The sequence below is a fragment of the Balaenoptera musculus genome, chromosome 14, assembly GCF_009873245.2.
Source record: "Balaenoptera musculus isolate JJ_BM4_2016_0621 chromosome 14, mBalMus1.pri.v3, whole genome shotgun sequence".
In the NCBI taxonomy this organism is placed as follows: Eukaryota; Metazoa; Chordata; class Mammalia; order Artiodactyla; family Balaenopteridae; genus Balaenoptera; species Balaenoptera musculus.
The window spans coordinates 28,990,477-29,010,260 of record NC_045798.1 but is presented as its reverse complement, the minus strand read 5'-3'; the positions used below and the strand labels follow the sequence as shown (position 1 = coordinate 29,010,260).

General features: G+C 39.0%; 1 protein-coding gene across 5 annotated transcripts in view; it reads right to left on the bottom strand.

Moving 5' to 3' along the window:
- The window catches only part of SPIRE1 (spire type actin nucleation factor 1), a 212,091-nt gene that overhangs the window by 164,611 nt on the left and 27,696 nt on the right, over nt 1–19,784 (bottom strand). For all 5 annotated transcript variants that reach the window (XM_036874926.1, XM_036874930.1, XM_036874928.1 and 2 more), the window contains exon 2: nt 3,579–3,613. In XM_036874926.1, coding sequence (XP_036730821.1) covers nt 3,579–3,613 — 35 coding nt within the window. The remainder of the gene's footprint in view (nt 1–3,578; nt 3,614–19,784) is intronic.

Genomic DNA, 19,784 nt, shown 5'->3' with positions numbered 1-19,784 from the left:
AAATAATGGCAGAAGGAAAAACTTGTAAACTGGGAGTGAAAGCTCCCCTAAACTGTGGTTGGGACTGCTTCCTTGACAAGCAAATCCCAAGTACAGGTCAGTCACGCAAGACTTTGGTTTTTTTCACTCAAGAGTTTATAAATTACCAATTTGAGCTGTGAGCCATTCCGGGAGGGGAGGCCGAGGGAGAATAACACACTATTTACCTTGCAGGTCCTCCTCAAAACCAAAGGGACAGAATACAGATCAGTGGATGCCAGGAGTTGTGGGGTGGGGAGGGAAAAACAAGAGGGGGAGTGGGGGGGAACGGGGGAGGGGGGAGGGACACAGAACCTGAACTTGACTGTGGAGATGGTGTTTGTCAAAACTCGAATAATTTTAACTAAAAAGTTTAAATTCTACTGTATATAAATTATATCTTCAAAAAATAGAATCAAAGTTGTAAAAAAAATTAAATTGCCTATTAAAGTAAAAATTTTGCATGTCTTTTAAAACAAATTACATGAAAGATTTCCTTTCATGAGTTCAAACTCTGGAAAATACTCGTATAATCCAGTGTATCAAAAAAAATTTCCACACAGTGAGAAATAAGGAAAAACACCTGATTTTAATAAACATTAAGCTATTCTTGAGGTACAAAATCCCGTTAACAGTTGACTGAATGCCTATGTATGGCCTCCTTGCTTTCTCTAAAGTCCTAGTTTTGCTTGGTTTTTATGAATACAGGTAAAGTATGAAAAAGAGGACTATCAGTAAAACTAGAAAAGATTTCATAATATGATTTTTATGTACTAAGAAAACTATTAAAATAAACAGTCAAACACTTCAAATCACGTCTTTCAGCCACGTGAAAAGGTGAGGGGGCTGAGGCTCCCCTCGGGTCTGGGAGCCTCCCCAGGAGTCGGACCTTCTTCTCCCCCACGGGAAGCCGCAAGCGTCCGCCGTGTTCATTCACCGGCTCCCACGACCACGACCCCACCGTGTTCATTCACCGGCTCCGTGCTCAAGGCTCGACCTGTACAGCGAGCCGCCTTAGGTCGAGACCAGAGCGAAGAAAATGGGGCGCTGACGGAGCTCAGGCGCGCCCCTCCCTCCTCCCAGGGAGAGGCTGTGGGCACGTGCACCGTGGGCCTCCACGTGCTCTCGGTGGTCGAGGCCCCTTCCCACTCCTCCCACATGCACCCGGGTTCGCAGCCCTGGCTGTAGTGGACCCAACTCCAGAGAGGGCCCGTGGGGTTTCTCATTTACAGGAGGTACAGGGAATCTCTTTTCTCAACAGAAAAGCAATTTCAGGGTGAAAAGAGGCTCTGGAAGTCACCGTTCTGACCGTCGCTCTCAAAACAGATTGGCTTCATCCCTATATCACGGCTTTCCTCACCTTCCACCATCCACCTTAGGGCTCTGGTTTGACCTCTCTGGACCCCCAATTCCATTTCTCAGGAAGAAGTATCTCTGCTCTTCAGGCCCCAGCCCAACAGTCTCAAACTAGTTAGCTTCAGGACCCCTTTTACACTCAAAAATTACCAGGGAGTCCAAGGAGCTTTTGTTATATGAGCTATAATCTATCAAACATTTATCGTATTAGAAATTAAAACTGAGAAATTTTGATTGAATCATTCAAATAAAATTGTTTAAAAATAATATTAAATATGTTAATATGTGTAACATTTTTATAGAAACTCAAAAAAAAATAGTGAAAGGGGTGGTATTGCTTTACATTTTTGCAAAATCCCCCTCTCTCTCTCTGTCTCTGTCTCTCTCTCTGCCCCCTTTCTACCACTACCAACACCAAATGTATGGTCTTCCCCAAGCTAAAAAACAAAACAAAACTTCCTACTTAAACTATCTTCTCCTTCTCTGGAGTCAAACTTCTTGAAAAAGTTCCCACTCCCTCTACTGCCCCTTCTTTTTATTATTTTAATTATCAAAGTAATATACAGTGACATTCTCATTTCAAAAAAAATCCAAACAATATAGATAAAACACCATACACAATCGCAATCTCTTCCCCAGAGGTAATAACCACTGTTACTCTAAAAAATACCCTGAACCCATTCTGTAAACTGAATATCACACTGAACTTTTTATTTTCTCATGATTTTCCCTCTCCAAACAGACCAAAAAAAAAAAAAAAATCTGAGAGTTCTGTTTAGATTCCAATTCTTTTGGTGATCCAAGTTATGGATCAAAGAGGAGATAACATGAAGTGACATTCCTATACAAAGCAAGTGCTAAACAAAATGTTAAAACCATGTTGATTTTATGGCAACAAAACATAGTAAGAATAATGAGATTTACGACTATGCCTTGTATGTAAAAACCTCACATTTCATTACCTAAAGGCAGATGAATGCTGATTATATTTGTATCATTCTGATGTAGATAATAGTGTGTCTTTAGAGTTTATAAAACTTTTTCACCTATATAATCACTTAAAAATTTTACAACCCATGAGATTAACAGAGATTATCTTTAACATTTTATAAGTAAGAAAGCCAAAGTTCTGAGAGAAAAAACTACTTGCTCAAAATTACATAGCTAGAAAGATGCACACCAGAAACCACAGACAGAATTTGTATTTTTGGACTCAAATCAAATCCCAATCCTTTATATCATATTGAACAATACATCAAAAATTGTCACAATATAAAAATATTAAGTTCTTGCTCATTTTTACAGCTAATTTGGAAGAAATTACCTCTAATTCTCAAGTTGAACAGAAAACATAAAATGCGTTGAATAACTTCTGAATGCAAAAAAGAATAAATTATTTTTGCTCCTTTATTATACAATATAATCCCTTAGGAAGCTTACATCTTACTTAAAATAACAATTAAAATTTAATAAAACCTGTATCAACATGTAAATGTATTATAAAATTAGAAAAATAACTTCTTAAATCCTTAATTAGGCATTGCCATTAACAAAAGACCTAAGACTCCTAATTAAGGATGACGCAACAGCTCCAGAAAAGACCACCACACATACATAATTCATCAATGCTGCCCTCATATTTCAGTGTCACCACTGAAATTTCTAAAAGGGACACATGGAGTCGCATTAAATTTCACAATCAGAATTTTAAATTATTTAAATTATTAGAAAATAATAAACCTACTTATGCAAATGACAAAGCATTTAATTCATCAGTAATCTTGCTGAAACACTTCCCAAGTCCCTATTTTTTCCTACTCCCAGGCAACTCCATAGGAGTCCAACACATTTAAAAGATTTATTATGACATACTAGATTGGATTATTAAAAAACTGAATGTAAACTACTTCTTATTAAGGGCTCTGAATCTTAGTTAACTCCATTTCATAAACAACAACATAGGAAATTTTTAAAATTATGACTAAGCTGATCTTTATAACACACCTTGACATTTTAAAACTATGGACGAGATAATTGATTTTTCTTCACATTTTACTCTTCCTAAATATAAAAAATATATACTTACTCTCAGTACATTCTTATCAGAAAACCAAAAACCCATAGTGAGATATTTCAGAACTCAAGTTAGTCTAAAGAGAACTTCAAAGCTGCATTACTGAGAAATATTTGAGGATTTTTCTTACCTCTGTTTCTGTACAATGTGAATATTCCAATTTACCTGTAATGAAAATACAAAAAGTTACTTTCAGAGGATTTTGGGTTTTTTAATCATTGACAAAACATATCTGAGCTATTCTGACTATGGCTTCATTATATCTATGAAAATTTACACACAAAAAAAGGTGTTAGAATGACCAAGTTTCTAGAAGGTCCTGCTTAGGGATTTAAATTTAAAAATACCCATAAGAGGGCTTCCCTGGTGGCGCAGTGGTTGAGAATCTGCCTGCCAATGCAGGGGACACGGGTTCGAGCCCTGGTCTGGGAAGATCCCACATGCCGCGGAGCAACTAGGCCCGTGAGCCACAATTACTGAGCCTGCGCGTCTGGAGCCTGTGCTCCGCAACAAGAGAGGCCGCGATAATGAGAGACCCGCGCAACGCGATGAAGAGTGGCCCCCACTTGCCGCAACTAGAGAAAGCCCTCGCACAGAAACGAAGACCCAACACAGCCATAAATAAATAAATAAATAATTTTTTTAAAAAAAGGAAAAGAATTGAAAAAAAATATATATATATATATATATATCCGAATCACTTTTCTGTACACCTGAAACTAACACAATATTGTAAACCAGCTATACTTCAATTAAAAACAAAAACAAACAAACAAACAAAAAATACCCATAAGAGAATAATAAAGAAAAAGATGGGAAGAACATGCTTAACTGTAATAAGATATAAAACATATACACATATTTAATACACATATATAAATTAATGAAAGTAAAATAAAAATACTTTTTTCTTGCTTTCTTTTTAAAATAACTTAAAATACTTTAAAGGCCTTTAAAAGGTACCACTTAAAATACTTTTAAATACCTTAAAAAGATCTTTAAAAGACTCTTGGGCTCTTCCCTAAATATATTTCCAGTTTAAAGTTACACTGATCGTTTCAATTAAAGCAGAAATGTTTCAAACTCCTATTTAATATACAATGGTTGTTTTTCTTTAATACATGAAGAGACACAACCATATAATTAATTTAGTAATTCTTCCAGTAGAGGATCATCCATAGAATAACCAGACTGGGGGCTTCCCTGGTGGCACAGTGGTTGAGAGTCTGCCTGCCAGTGCAGGGGATACGGGTTCGAGCCCTGGTCTGGGAGGATCCCACATGCCGCGGAGCGACTGGGCCCGTGAGCCACAGTTACTGAGCCTGCGCGTCTGGAGCCTGTGCTCTGCAGTAAGAGAGGCCATGGTAATGAGAGGCCCGCGCACTGCGATGAAGAGTGGTCCCCACTTGCCGCAACTAGAGAAAGCCCTCGTGCAGAGGTGAAGACCCAACACAGCCATAAAAAAATAAATTAAATAAATTTAAAAAAAAAAAAAGAATGAAGAATAACCAGACTGAACAATATTTGGCTGCACCAACGTTAACATTTTCTCGTCATCACCGAGACATAATACCAAAGGACATGTACAGTTACATATTTCTGTCAATTTGGGTGATTAAAACATACTTTCAAAATAAAAAAACAGCTATTTTTAAAGGAGAATCACTTATTAAATAGCTTTAACAAAAAGAATACATAACATATTTATACTGGATGCTAAAAAACTTAATTTCCCCAGTCTACATTTCTTAAATTTCATTGTCCTAAGTTCAAATATATATGTATCTCTACCTCTTTCCCTCCACCCAAAACTATCTTTCCTCCTAGCTAACTCCTTCTCCCCAACAACTGATGGGTTGTTCCATCAGTCTGTGATTTTTTTTTTAACGATTAATGAGAATTTATATACCTTAGAGTCTATGATGATACCACCAAAAAAACAAAATCATAAATAATGTTTTTATATGCCTCCTAACTCTTGATGAAAAATAAAGTTGAAACCCACATTTCTGTTGACCTAATGATGCTAATGTGAAATACTGGCTGAAATTGAGACCAGAAAATAAGGAACCTTGGGTTCTGTGAATTAAAAATGATATATAAGCAATAAATAATTTTAAATTATATGAAGACACTGACAAAATGGGTTTAATATATGTGTGTATATACTAGAGTTTGATAAATATATAACTGTTATTTATATACTTAGTGTTATATAAAATTATGTATTATAGTTACATTTTTCATATTATATATTATCTTTTATTTATTTATATATGACTGCTCAGAACATTAGTGCTTTTGGTAGATTAATTATACTTCACTCCTATAGAAATGGTAATTAATTTAACATAGGAAAGTACTGTGGACAGGAATAGCTCACAGAAGGGCACAGAATACCTCTCAGCAAACATTTACTGAGTGTCTACTCTGTAAAGGAGGAAGAGGGAGGGAGAAATACAGTATTAAGACAAGCCATAAGAGAGAGTAACCTCTCTGAGAGTACATGGATATACATCTTCGGTATGATACATTCTCAGGGTAAAGAGAATTACAAAGAAAAACAATTTTATCTAGTAGGTTTGTTGTTGGTAATAGCATTGGTGAAAAATTCTGAAACTGTTTTGTATGTACTGTAGCACTGAGCAAACTAGTAAATACAGTGATATTGTTGGGAATCAGCAACAGAGTGGAAAAGAATATACAAACCTAACATGTGGGAAGGAGAGACGAGCCCTGCAGTGGCAAACTGGACCAAGAGGTATTATACAACTTCAGAAAACGATCTATTTCCTAGCTCTGCCCTCCAAAAGAGGGAGAAACAACAGCACCCCAGTTTGCAAGAGCATTCCTAGCCGACTCCCACTCAAAGGAACCAGGACTTCGGGAAATTGGCAGAAATCAGGGCTGGGACAGGTAAATTATAAGATAAGCTGGAAATTATAAGATAAGCTTCATTACTTTGCACTAGAAAGTAATGAAGTGCTCAAAGAATGAAGGAGGTACAAGTCCTGTAAGATTTTTTCAGTGACCTCTATTATAAAACTGAAAATGCGGGCTTCCCTGGTGGCGCAGTGGTTGAGGGTCTGCCTGCCAATGCAAGGGACACGGGTTCGAGCCCTGGTCTGGGAGGATCCCACATGCCGCGGAGCGACTGGGCCCGTGAGCCACAACTGCTGAGCCTGCGCGACTGGAGCCTGTGCTCCGCAACAAGAGAGGCCGCGATAGTGAGAGGCCCACGCACCGCGATGAAGAGTGGCCCCCGCTCGCTGCAACTAGAGAAAGCACAGAAACGAAGACCCAACACAGCCAAAAATAAATGAATAAATAAATAAAAAATAAAAATAAAGGAATTCCTTTAAAAAAAAAAAAAGACTATTTAGGGAGGCTTATTCCAATAATAAGAACATTTATTAAAAAAAAAAACAAAAACAAAAACAAAAAAAACTGAAAATGCTTTCCTGTAAGAGTACCAAAATTTTTGTGAGAACATACACTACTTTCAGTTATTCAATCTGAGCTGGTAAGTCACACAAATATGAAATGGTGGTTAGGGACTTCCCTGGTGGTGTAGTACTTAAGAATCCACCTGCCAATTCAGGGGACATAGGTTCGATCCCTGGTCCAGGAAGATCCCACATGCCAGGGAGCAACTAAGCCTGTGAGCCACAAATACTGAAGCTTGCATGCCTAGAGCCCATGCTCCGCAACAAGAGAAGCCACCGCAATGAGAAACCCGCGCACCGCAACAATGAGTAGCCCCCGCTCAACGCAACTATTGAAAGCCCACGTGCAGCAGCAAAGACCCAACGCAGCCAAAAATAAATGAATTAAATAAATAAATAAATAAATAAATAAGAAAAGGTGGTTAAGTATGAAGTGCCTGACCACCTGCACTACTCTGCCATCCAAATCCCTGCTCAGACTCTGACCCAAGAATCAGAAAATCCCAATTACATGACAGCAGAGCTTAAAGGAACCCTGGAAATGATCTTGCCCAATCCACTCATCCATAAATGGGTAATCTGAGCCTGAGGAGCCAAACATGCACAAAATGACAGAGCGAGAAGAGAAGCCTCCAAGGCTCCGAGCCCCGCACAAGTATCAGTGTGCTTTTGTTACCCTGCTCCTCCATTCCCACTTGCAGGGGCCAGCGTCCCAGCTACCTACCACTGATGACATTGTTTCTGGGGAAAGGCACCCACAATTTAACAGCTGGAAACTTCCAGTACAGCACCTAGGATTTTCATGTGACACCTTTGAGCCTTTCTTCAAAGGTTGGCCACCTCTGTTTACAGAACAAGACCTAAGGAATCCCTCTAAAACCTACAATCTTATGACTTCACTTTCAACAATCCCATGACTTCACTTTCAACAGTTCCAGTAACCTAAGCTGATGGTAGGCCTAAGCAAGGTTTGAGATTATTAAATGCAGTAAATTAGTTCTTTCAATTAAAGTAACAACTTTACTGATTTATTGATTCTATTAATTTTTATTAGGTTGAGTTTAATTAGAAGGCTAGATTAACTATGTGATGATACAAAATAAAATCAAATATCTGAAATGGTATTTAAACATTAAGTTTCAAAATATTTTAACATTATCAAAGTACTTACACACTAGGAAGAGGGATGATTTGCATAGCAAGCCAAGAATTCAGTTCAGTATTTCTCAAAAGAGCATTTTAACAATGCTGCAAGAATCAAGGCTGGGGTTTAGACTCTTCTTTTTAACTAATTCTGAAATATCTGATGCTCTTAAGATTTCCTAGACAAGTTCCCTCATGTCCCAGGAAACAGAAAAACTAATATCTTCCTATAAATTAACATAGAATGGCTTTTAAAAAACCACACTAGTCCTAGTATGAAATGTCTGTCATAAAGAACTCATCACCTAAGAAGCACTGTCATCTTTAGCAGACATTTTAAATCTCAAATGTTGATAATCAGATAATCCCACTCAGCAGGCCTGCTCAATAAGGTACCAGAGGGAATACATCCCACCCAGTAGGCCACTCAGAGCCCCGCTGTTCACACAGCACTTTCTGAAACGGCCTCACCTCAATGGAATCACAAATTCTGATGAACCACACAACTATCTGGTGGGAATTAAGGCATAGTTTCAAAAAAATTCACAGATGTTCACAGAGGTGAATAATAGTTTTAAATTAAGGTAGTACTCCAGTCTTCAGAGTAGAAACCTCAGCATATGGCTGAATTATCACACAGTCACATTATCAATATGATTCACATTAGCTGAATACACAAAAGGCAAACTATGCCTGCCAAAAAGACACAGAATCCCGGTAACTTTTAGGATGAATAAATGGCTCTGAGGATTATTCTACAATTTTTTCCTATGTGACCAAACTCTGGGCAGTGTCTAGGTCTATCTGTTCTTTTTCATGGTGAAACAAAGCAGTATCAATAGGTACATCCGCCTTCTCGCCAGCTCACTCCTATCCCCCTCGTTCCTTCAATAAATATTTACTGAAGACCTACTAAATACTACTGGTAACACTGATGATAAAGCAGCAAACAAGTCAGGAATGGTCCTTGCCCCATAGCGCTTACATGTTAGTGAAAAGAGACCAAAAAAGGCAATCAAATAAAATAATTACAACTGGTAATCAATGCCATTAAGGACAGAAAAGGGAGAGAAAGAAAACAGCTGGAAAGACTCCTTGAGAAGATGACATTTAAATAGAGACCTTGAAGTGGGGTAGCAACTCACTGCAGGGTTGGGGAAGCTGCTGCTCTGTCTGGAACGAGGTGGCAGCTGTGGGAGGGCCCTGGAAGCTTCTGCAAGGACAGGAGGGGGCAGATCACATGGGCCTTGAAAGACAGTACAGGGAGTTTCAATTTGATGTGAAGTACAATGGGAAGCTCCTGGAGGATGCTAGGAAGAGCGTGAGCTGGTGCGAGATAGGTTTCCAGGTCAGTCATGCCATATGAAAAAAGCAGCAGAGAGGGTCAAAGTGAAAGCCTGCGGCCAGTGAGGAGGCCACTGTCACTGTCTTGGGGAGCAACGGGGCTGCCAGCCTGGTGGTGGCAGCATCCAGGAAGAAAAGCAGTGGATGCAAGGTATGAATCAGGAGCAGAACGCACAGAACCTGCTGATGGGCTAATCAGGGGTGGAGTAGGGGAAGAAGGAAAGAAGGATGCCCTGAACATGCTCCATTTTTCCAAGGAAAGTATTCTCAACGACTTGATCAAAACATATCAACAACAGCACTAGCTTAAGAACTCAAATATTTTATAAGAGAGAAGTAGTAGGCTTTTTGGACAGTTTTTATATTAATACTAGAAAAAAAAAAAGAGAATAGTTTTGAACAGTTAACAGGCTGAAATTCAGCAATAAAATAATTCCTGCAGCCTAACCAAGCCTGGATTTCTGAAACACCATGGCCACTGAGGGCTTAAAATCCATGATCAGCATATACTTTAGTTTGCTGGGGGGTTTTTGTTTGTTGGTTTGTTTTTAGGCCGCGCCATGCAGCATGTGGGATCTTAGTTTCCCGACCAGGGATCGAACCATGCCCCCTACATTGGGAGCACAGAGCCTTAACCACTGGACCGCTAGGGAAGTCCCTAGTTTGCTGTTTCTGTATCAAAAGTAAGGAGAGTGAAACTATGTAATCATTAGCTTATACCCACCTCCCCCATAAAATCATTTTTTCCAAGTTACATTTTTAATGAGGAAAAAAAAGCTATGCATTTGACAAAAGAAACAGCTACATAGAAGATACTTTTATTTTGACTGTTAAATTATAAAATCATTATCCTCTATATCAAACAAATTCACTAGTATAAATGTTCAAAGATTAACAGGAACTTAGAATTTAGAAATGGGAGAAAACTAGTATACTCTCTGACCAACTAAAGAGTTTCATTAAGTTTCTCTTCTTGTCCTGGCTGTCAGGAAGAATGAAATAAAATTTAACTTTCCACCGCCATAATGGCCCTATGCTAATATATTTCTTCACAACTGCTGATGTTCAAGCAGTTGAGCATCTAAGTAAGCCTTTTTCTTGGCTGCCTTGGTAAGGCCATCTGGTAGAATAAGTATCAAGAATAAGCCATTAGATTTTGACAGGCCTAGGTTCAAATCGTCCTTCCATCACTTAATAATTGTGTGATGCGACTTTAAAATAAGATACTTCCCAGAGTTTTCAGCTTTCTCATCTACAAAAAAAGTGGGATAATTCCAACCTCATGAGGCCAATACGAAAATTAAATGAAATAAAAAATGTTTTGAAGCGCTCTGCACGATGCCTACAGTAGGGGCTCAGCAACTGGTGCGCTTATCATCACAACCCTGTGGAAAGAAGGGTGACGTGGACACGTGAAAATAAAGTCCTAAGTAAAACCGGCAGCGTGAATTAACAGAAAGATCTTAGTTATTCTTCAAAACTCTTGTGATAAAATGTTCTATAGAGAAACTGAATATAAATTTTTATGTTTACCAGATTACAACCATGTAAAAGAGGTATAGACTTTGAAATACAAAAAGTAGCTAAGTCATATGATGGATTGTTGTAAAATTCAGCTCATTTTTATACCTGCTCACTAAGATCTTTAAAAGCCACTACCTTTTACTCTACACCTCTCTCCAGAGCTTCCTAACACACATACTCTCCTCTCCTCATGTGATGGTATCTGGGGGGACAACATCAGCAGAGGCTCAGGCCAGGGTGGTGAGAAGGGGGGTTTCATCAGTTATTACTCAAAAGTGAAAATAAGGAAGTCTGGAATGGCCATATCTATCATCAACCCATAAAGAGAGAGACTAAATAAGCCAAATAATGACACCCCCCCCCCCCAAAGATGTCCACATCCTCATCCTCAGACTCTGTGAATATATTACTTTAATGGCAAAGTGATTTGCAGCTGTGGTTAGGGGTCTTGAGGTGGGGAAGAGTACCCTGGATTATCCAGGTGGGACCAATGCAATCACAAGGGGCCTTACAAGAGATCCAGAGAAGGAGCGGTGGTGATGGAAGCAGAGGCTGGAGTGACATGATTGCAGGAAGGGGGACACAAAGCCAAGGAATGTGGAAAGCCTCTCTAGAGGCTGGAAAAGGCAAGGAACAGATTTTCCCCTGGAGGCTCCTGAAGGAATACAGCCCTGCCAACAACTCAATTTTAGCCCACAGGACCCATTTTCAGACTTCTGACTGATAAAACTGTAGGATAATAATTTTGTATTGTTTTAAGCCACAAAATTATTGGTGATTTGTTACAGAAAACAAATACACAGACCATCAAAAAGTCAAAGCAATATGATGTCCTCTCACCATCCCAAACATGACCCTCAGGCCACCCTGTATACCGGCTAATCCCATAGAGAATGACCCACAGGGCACAGGACAACAGAGCACAGTGGTTAAGAGCAAGGACTCCAGGCCAGACTTTTGGGGTTTGAATCCCAGGTGGGCTGTTGGCTGTACTTAAGGCCTCTACACTTCACACCCCATCTGTAAGGTGGAGGTTAATAACAGTACCTATCACAGGGTTGTTGTGAGGAGCAGAAGTAATAATCAAAGTAAACTGCTTAGCCTGTCACCTGTCACACGATAAGTACTTGATAAAACATTAGCTCTATTACCACTTAAGTCTTTGAAGCATTCTCTCCAGGGAGAAAATAAGTCAAAAAGACTTTCCTCTTCCAAACCCAAAAAGCTGTGGTCCACAGACCGCTTGACCCCTCAGATATGGAGGTATAATTGACAGGCCCATACCCATGCCCTGACCTGTAAGGAGGAAGCCCGCCATGCCGTCTGTCCATCTTGAGTCCCCTGCACCTGTATGTGCTGCGTCAGCCACGGGAGAAGACTCGGGGCTCACGGCCCTCACCCCACTCTCCTCTGCCCTCCCCTCACCATCTTCTCTCCTCCCTGTCCCGTCCAGGGCATGTAGTGCTCATCGTCCACTGCCTGTGCACAGGCAGAGTCTTATCTTACCTCTCAAGTTCTCCTTCCAAAACTGACAGCACTAAGAATGATTCTGGTTATTATAATTTTTCATCTCCCTACCCTGAATAACTCTGGTTGAAAGCTTCATTCAGATGGAATGACAATTATTTTCACAAGGCCCCAACCTTAAAGGAAACGCTATGATCAATGGAACTATTCTGAACACCTCTGCCAGAAACGTATTAAAGACAAAAGGCATCCATCCAAAATTTCCTAGACATTTCTAGATATCCATGCCATTCAAACCACCCCCACAATGCTCTTTTAAATTCTAAGAAAATAAATTATTCTTAATGAAATATTAGTACTTCAAATTAATCCACACTTGCTTTATATGGATCAAACATATTCTACCTGCTGGTGTGAAGCCCAGACCTGAGAAGCACTGCTGTAAAACCTTCATTTTTACAGCTGAGGAAGCTCAAGCTCTGAAGAATAAAATGACTCAGTGAAGGTCAAAGAACTGGGACCAGTCGCCCAGCCCAGTAAGGGAGAGACTAGGAAGCAACGAGTGCCCAGAAGTGAAGCACAGGTTGGCACTAGGGGGCAAAGTTCAAGAATAAGTGAGAGAGTGGCATGGACTTATATATACTACCAAGTGTAAAATAGATAGCTAGTGGGAAGCAGCCTCATAGCACAGGGAGCTCAGCTCGGTGCTTTGTGACCACCTAGAGGGGTGGGATAGGGAGGGTGGGAGGGAGGGAGATGCAAGAGGGAAGAGATATGGGGACATATGTATATGTATAACTGATTCACTTTGTTATAAAGCAGAAACTGACACACCATTGTAAAGCAATTATGCTCTAATAAAGATGTTAAAAAATAAATAAATAAAATAAAATAAAGAATATTAACAACAAATTTTGCTAAGTACTGGGACTTCCCTGGTGGTCCAGCAGTTAAGACTCCATGCTCCCAATGCAGGGGGCCCAGGTTTGATCCCTGGTCAGGGAACTAGATCACACATACAGCAACTAAGACCTGGCACAGCCAAATAAATAAATAATTTTTTTTTTTAATTTGCTAAGTATCACTTTGGTTTACTCATCCCCTGCTCACAACTAATAAATGTGGGCAGAGAAAAAAAATATGCTGTGTTTATGTGAGCTTTATAAGTCCCTTTAATAAGACAAAGGAAACCCCTGAATAATCAGTGTGAACAATACACTTAATCACATTTTGTAGGATTTGGAGCATAATCTTACCATTTTAAGGAAGTGTAGAACTTAAAGCCATTATATGTTTCCTTGTATAATCAGCATTGCTCTTACAGATGACTGATTTTTTTGGCCACGCTGTGTGGCTTGTGGGATCTTAGTTCCCGGACCAGGGATTGAACCCGGGCCCTCGGCAGTGAGAGCGAGCAGTCCTAACCACTGGACTGCCAGGGAATTCCCTTCAGATAACTGATTTTGATCCTGACCCTGGTGAGGAACATAACCTTTCATTTGAGTACCACTTATGGACGAAGCGTTCATTCATCTCTTCACTCATGGACAACATGTCTGTGTGACAGGTTCTCCTCAGAATTTGACTCTCCTTCCTTGAGATCATCTGACCCCCATTGGCAGACTCTGCCCCAAGCCAGGCTCTAGAACCTTCAGCATCAAGTCACCTTTGCCATAAACCTCAAGTTTAACCCAATTCTGAAATGTGGGGGCTTCTGCTTTAACTTTGAGACTCAGACTGTACTTTGCATCCTAGACCCTGTAACTAAATCCTTTATCTTAAAAAAAAAAAAAAAAGGAAGCAAGCCGTGGCTTGGCTTATTATTGCCAGTTGCCTTCCTAGGGACTACCTAGCCCTTGGACCTAATATCCCCAGCACAGACCACTTACTGGCCCTTATCTGCAGCCCCTGCCTCCCTTCTGGCTCTGCTTGCTCATCCGACGAACGAGCCTGGCTGACTGCCTTACAGAGCTAACACACCTGATTTCTGTCCCTCCTCCACCACCAAACCCTCCCAACCTATTCCATGGCACTAGAGTAACCAAATATAACTGAGCCTGTTCTGAAATGAAAGTTCTAGTAATACATTTTGTTAATTATTAGGTTATTTTTTTCTTTCTATTTAGCAACCTTAATTAACTAAACTTTATATCATCTCATAGAACAAACATCATTAAATGTCAAGTATTTTCTACTGAAAAATAATTACTTCAGTTTCAGCATAACTTTTTTCAACAAAACTCAAATACTATCTTTGTCTGCTTCATGTAATTTGGCAATACTCAAAGCTTGTATAGCAAAGACGTTTCCCCTCCTGTGCAGATTCTAGTCCAACAGTAGTGGCTGTCTAGGATACCACTTTCAGAAGAGTTCTGAGGGCAGCTATGGGGTGGGAGGAGCCCGTGACCATTTAGCAATGTTTCCAAGGCACAGAGGGAGGGGCAGTGCAGAGGCCACATTTCTGACACTCCTGTGTTGGATGCGATGATGGAAGTTGTGGTCCTTTTCGTGTACAGTGTGGATTTGGGTTAAAAAAATTTCCCTAGTGATATTAATCCAAACATTAGTTGCCTAAATTTCATGAGACCTCAAAAATACACTGAGATCACAGCACTTTATCATTTTTCTTCAAGAACAAGGAGAACTTGGAGGAGAACTTCCCCAAGCCAAATCATAAAAAGAAGATGACTAGTGAGTGTCAATCCCAAATGTTCTCATATTTCCTATCAATTGAAAAAATCTGGCTGTCATGCATTTCATACCCTGTGTATTCTCCTAAGAATCTCCTCTCCACTGTGGCCTCTGATCATGTACGAGACCATCCTAGCCAAGAGGAACCCTGCCAGAGAAGTATCTCAGGTACTTCTTCTATCCCCAGACTGAAGCTGCTTTAGATACAGCACCATAACTGCCATCTATATCCATTTGCCCAAATATGTTACTTATCCTCTATCAAGATTGGGTATACCTGATTTAAACTATAAAAACTACCTAGGCACACATTTTTAGCTATTTAACCTTTAGTATATATATAGTGTGTATGTGTGTGTGTGTGTGTGTCTGTGTATATATATATATATATATATATATATATTTATATTATACCTATGAATAAAATATAGGGTTGGCCAAAAAGTTCGTTCAGGTTTTTAACCAACCCAATACTAAGTTCTTTAAATGCAAATAGAATCAAAATGACTATTAACTGCAAAAGGAGGTCAGAGTTAGGGATCAACTATCATTAGAAATTTTTTTTACAAATTTCAATCATTTAATCATTTCCCACCAATAAAATTTAATTTTATACACATCAGACAAAAGAATAACCAAATGTTTCATCTAAGCTACGTCTTATCTTACAGTTCTCAAATGAAATTGGTTTCAACAGTTTAGGGGGAAAAGTTATATTTACATTCTTTTTTATTATTAATGTAAATAAGCCCCCCAAAACTCCCCCAAGGATTTAAAGAGGCTAAATTAAATTATGAATAAGTGAATATCAAACAAGTTAGAAAGTGATAAAGTGAAAGAAAGCTAAATTCAAGAATACTATATGATTTTTTAAATTTAAAACTAGTGTAAGTGGTGGTCAAACACTAACTTTCCCTGACATTTTTTTTTTTTTTTAACATCTCTATTGGAGTATAATTGCTTTACAATGGTGTGTTAGTTTCTGCTTATAACAAAGTGAATCAGCTATACATATACATATATCCCCATATCCCCTCCCTCTTGCGTCTCCCTCCCACCCTCCCTATCCCACCCCTCTAGGTGGTCACAAAGCACCGAGCTGAGCTCCCTGTGTTATGAGGGTGCTTCCCACTAGCTATCTATTTTACACTTGGTAGTATATATAAGTCCATGCCACTCTCTCACTTCGTCCCAGCTTACCCTTCTCCCTCCCTGTGTCCTCAGGTCCATTCTCTATGTCTGTGCCTTTATTCCTGTCCTGCCCCTAGGTTCTTCATAACCTTTTTTTTTTTTTTTTTTAGATTCCATATATATGTGTTAGCATACGGTATTTGTTTTTCTCTTTCTGACTTTCTTCACTCTGTATGACAGATTCTAGGTCCATCCACCTCATTACAAATAATTCAGTTTCGTTTCTTTTTATGGCTGAGTAATATTCCATTGTATATATGTGCCACATCTTCTTTATCCATTCATCTGTCGATGGACACTTAGGTTGCTTCCATGTCCTGGCTATTGTAAACAGAGCTGCAATGAACATTATGGTACATGACTCTTTCTGAATTATGGTTTTTTCAGGGTATATGCCCAGTAGTGGGATTGCTGGGTCATATGGTAGTTCTATTTTTAGTTTTTTAAGGAACCTCCATACTGTTCTCCATAGTGGCTGTATCAATTTCCATTCCCACCAACAGCGCAAGAAGGTTCCCTTTTTTCCACACCCTGTCCAGCATTTATTGTTTGTAGATTTTTTGATGATGGCCATTCTGACCTGTGTGAGGTGATACCCCATTGTAATTTGATTTGCATTTCTCTAATGATTAGTGATGTAGAGCATCCTTTCATGTGTTTGTTGGCAATCTGTATATCTTCTTCGGAGAAATGTCTATTTAGGTCTTCTGCCCATTTTTGGATTGGGTTGTTCGTTTTTTTGATATTCAGCTGCATGAGCTGCTGGTAAATTCTGGAGATTAATCCTTTGTCAGTTGCTTCATTTGCAAATATTTTCTCCCATTCTGAGGGTTGTCTTTTTGTCTTGTTTATGGTTTCCTTTGCTGTGCAAAAGCTTTTAAGTTTCATTAGGTCCCATTTGTTTATTTTTGTTTTTATTTCCATTTCTCTAGGAGGTGGGTCAAAAAGGATATTGCTGTGATTTATGTCATAGAGTGTTCTGCCTATGTTTTCCTCTAACAGTTTTATAGTGTCTGGCCTTACGTTTAGGTCTTTAATCCATTTGGAGTTTATTTTTGTGTATGGTGTTAGGGAGCGTTCTAATTTCATTCTTTTATATGTAGCTGTCCAGTTTTCCCAGCACCACTTATTGAAGAGGCTGTCTTTTCTCCACTGTATATTCTTGCCTCCTTTATCAAAAATAAGGTGACCATATGTGCATGGGTTTATCTCTGGGCTTTCTATCCTGTTCCACTGATCTATATTTCTGTTTTTCTGCCAGTACCATACTGTCCTGATTACTGAAGCTTTGCAGTATGGTCTGAAGTCAGGGAGTCTGATTACTCCAGCTCCGTTTTTCTTTCTCAAGATTGTTTTGGCTATTCGGGGTCTTTTGTGTTTCCATACAAATTGTGAAATTTTTGTTCTAGTTCTGTGAAAAATGCCATTGGTAGTTTGAGAGGGATTGCACTGAAATCTGTAGATTGCTTTGGGTAGTAGAGTCATTTTCACAATGTCGATTCTTCCAATCCAAGAACATGGTATATCTCTCCATCTGTTTGTATCATCTTTAATTTCTTTCATCAGTGTCTTATAGTTTTCTGCATACAGGTCTTTCATCTCCTTAAGTATTTATTCCTAGGTATTTTATTCTTTTTGTTGCAATGGTAAATGGGAGTGTTTTCTTAATTTCACTTTCAGATTTTTCATCATTAGTGTATAGGAATGTAACAGATTTCTGTGCATTAATTTTGTATCCTGCTACTTTGCCAAATTCATTGATTAGCTCTAGTAGTTTTCTGGTAGCATCTTTAGGATTCTCTATGTATAGTATCATGTCATCTGAAAACAGTGACAGCTTTACTTCTTCTTTTCCAATTTGGATTCCTTTTTTTTCTTTTTCTTCTCTGATTGCTGTGGCTAAAACTTCCAAAACTATGTTGAATAATAGTGGTGGGAGTGGGCAACCTTGTCTTGTTCCTGATCTTAGTGGAAATGGTTTCAGTTTTTCACCATTGAGAGCAATGTTGGCTGTGGGTTTGTCATATATGGCCTTTATTATGTTGAGGTAAGTTTCCCCTATGCCTACTTTCTGGAGGGTTTTTATCATAAATGGGTGTTGAATTTTGTCAAAAGCTTTTTCTGCATCTATTGAGATGATATGGTTTTTATCCTTCAATTTGTTAATATGGTGTATCACATTGACTGATTTGCATATATTGAAGAATCCTTGCATTCCTGGGATAAACCCCACTTGATCATGGTGTATGATCCTTTTAATGTGCTGTTGGATTCTGTTTGCTAGTATTTTGTTGAGGATTTTTGCATCTATATTCATCAGTGATATTGGTCTGTAATTTTCTTTTTTTGTAGTATCTTGGTCTGGTTTTGGTATCAGGGTGATGGTGGTCTCATAGAATGAGTTTGGGAGTGTTCCTCCCTCTGCTATATTTTGGAAGAGTTTGAGAAGGATAGGTGTTAGCTCTTCTCTAAGTGTTTGATAGAATTCGCCTGTGAAGCCATCTGGTCCTGGGCTTTTGTTTGTTGGAAGATTTTTAATCACAGTCTCAATTTCAGTGCTTGTGATTGGTCTGTTTATATTTTCTGTTTCTTCCTGGTTCAGTCTCAGAAGGTTGTGCTTTTCTAAGAATTTGTCCATTTCTTCCAGGTTGTCCATTTTATTGGCATATAAGTGCTTGTAGTAATCTCTCATGATCCTTTGTATTTCTACAGTGTCAGTTGTTACTTTTCCTTTTTCATTTCTAATTCTACTGATTTGAGTCTTCTCCCTTTTTTTCTTGATGAGTTTGGCTAATGGTTTATCAATTTTGTTTATCTTCTCAAAGGGGGGTTGAGTATTGATGTGATTCGTAGTATGCCGTAGCCCCTGAGTTTTAGTAATACAGCTGCAAAGACTATAGAGCCTGCGATGGGAACTTCTACATGTGCTTTGGGTAATCAAAGGTGGAGGCCACAGAGGAGTATTTTTACTATAAATGCTATCATGCAGGCCAGTCATATAAAGACGTTGGATCAGGAGTTGCAATAGTGGTAAGGCTCAATGTTGAAGTACTAGGAAATTCAGAGAGCCCATGGTGTTTTGTATGTATATTAATGCCACTAGCAGTGGGAGTGATCCAACTAGTGTGTAGAATAAAAAAGAGTCCTGCAGTAAGGCGTTCTGTTTGGTTACCTCAGCAGGTGATGATAATAAGGGTAGGAACTAGTGTAGCTTCAAATATAATGTAAAATAGCATTAGTTCTGTGGTGGTAAATGTTATGATTAAAAATGTTTGTAATATGATTAGTATTGTCATGTATAATTTTTTTCGGATTAGTGGTTCTTTGAGTAGGTGAGATTGACTGGCTATTAGTATTAGGGGAAGGAGCCATATTGTTAGGACCAGTAATGGTGCGGATAGGGAGTCGGAGAAGAATATTAACGAGAAGTTAAAGCTACTGTCGTTGAATTGGTTAAGAAGAAGGAGGCTTGGGCTTCCCAGGGGGCGCAGTGGTTGAGAATCTGCCTGCCAATGCAGGGGACACAGGTT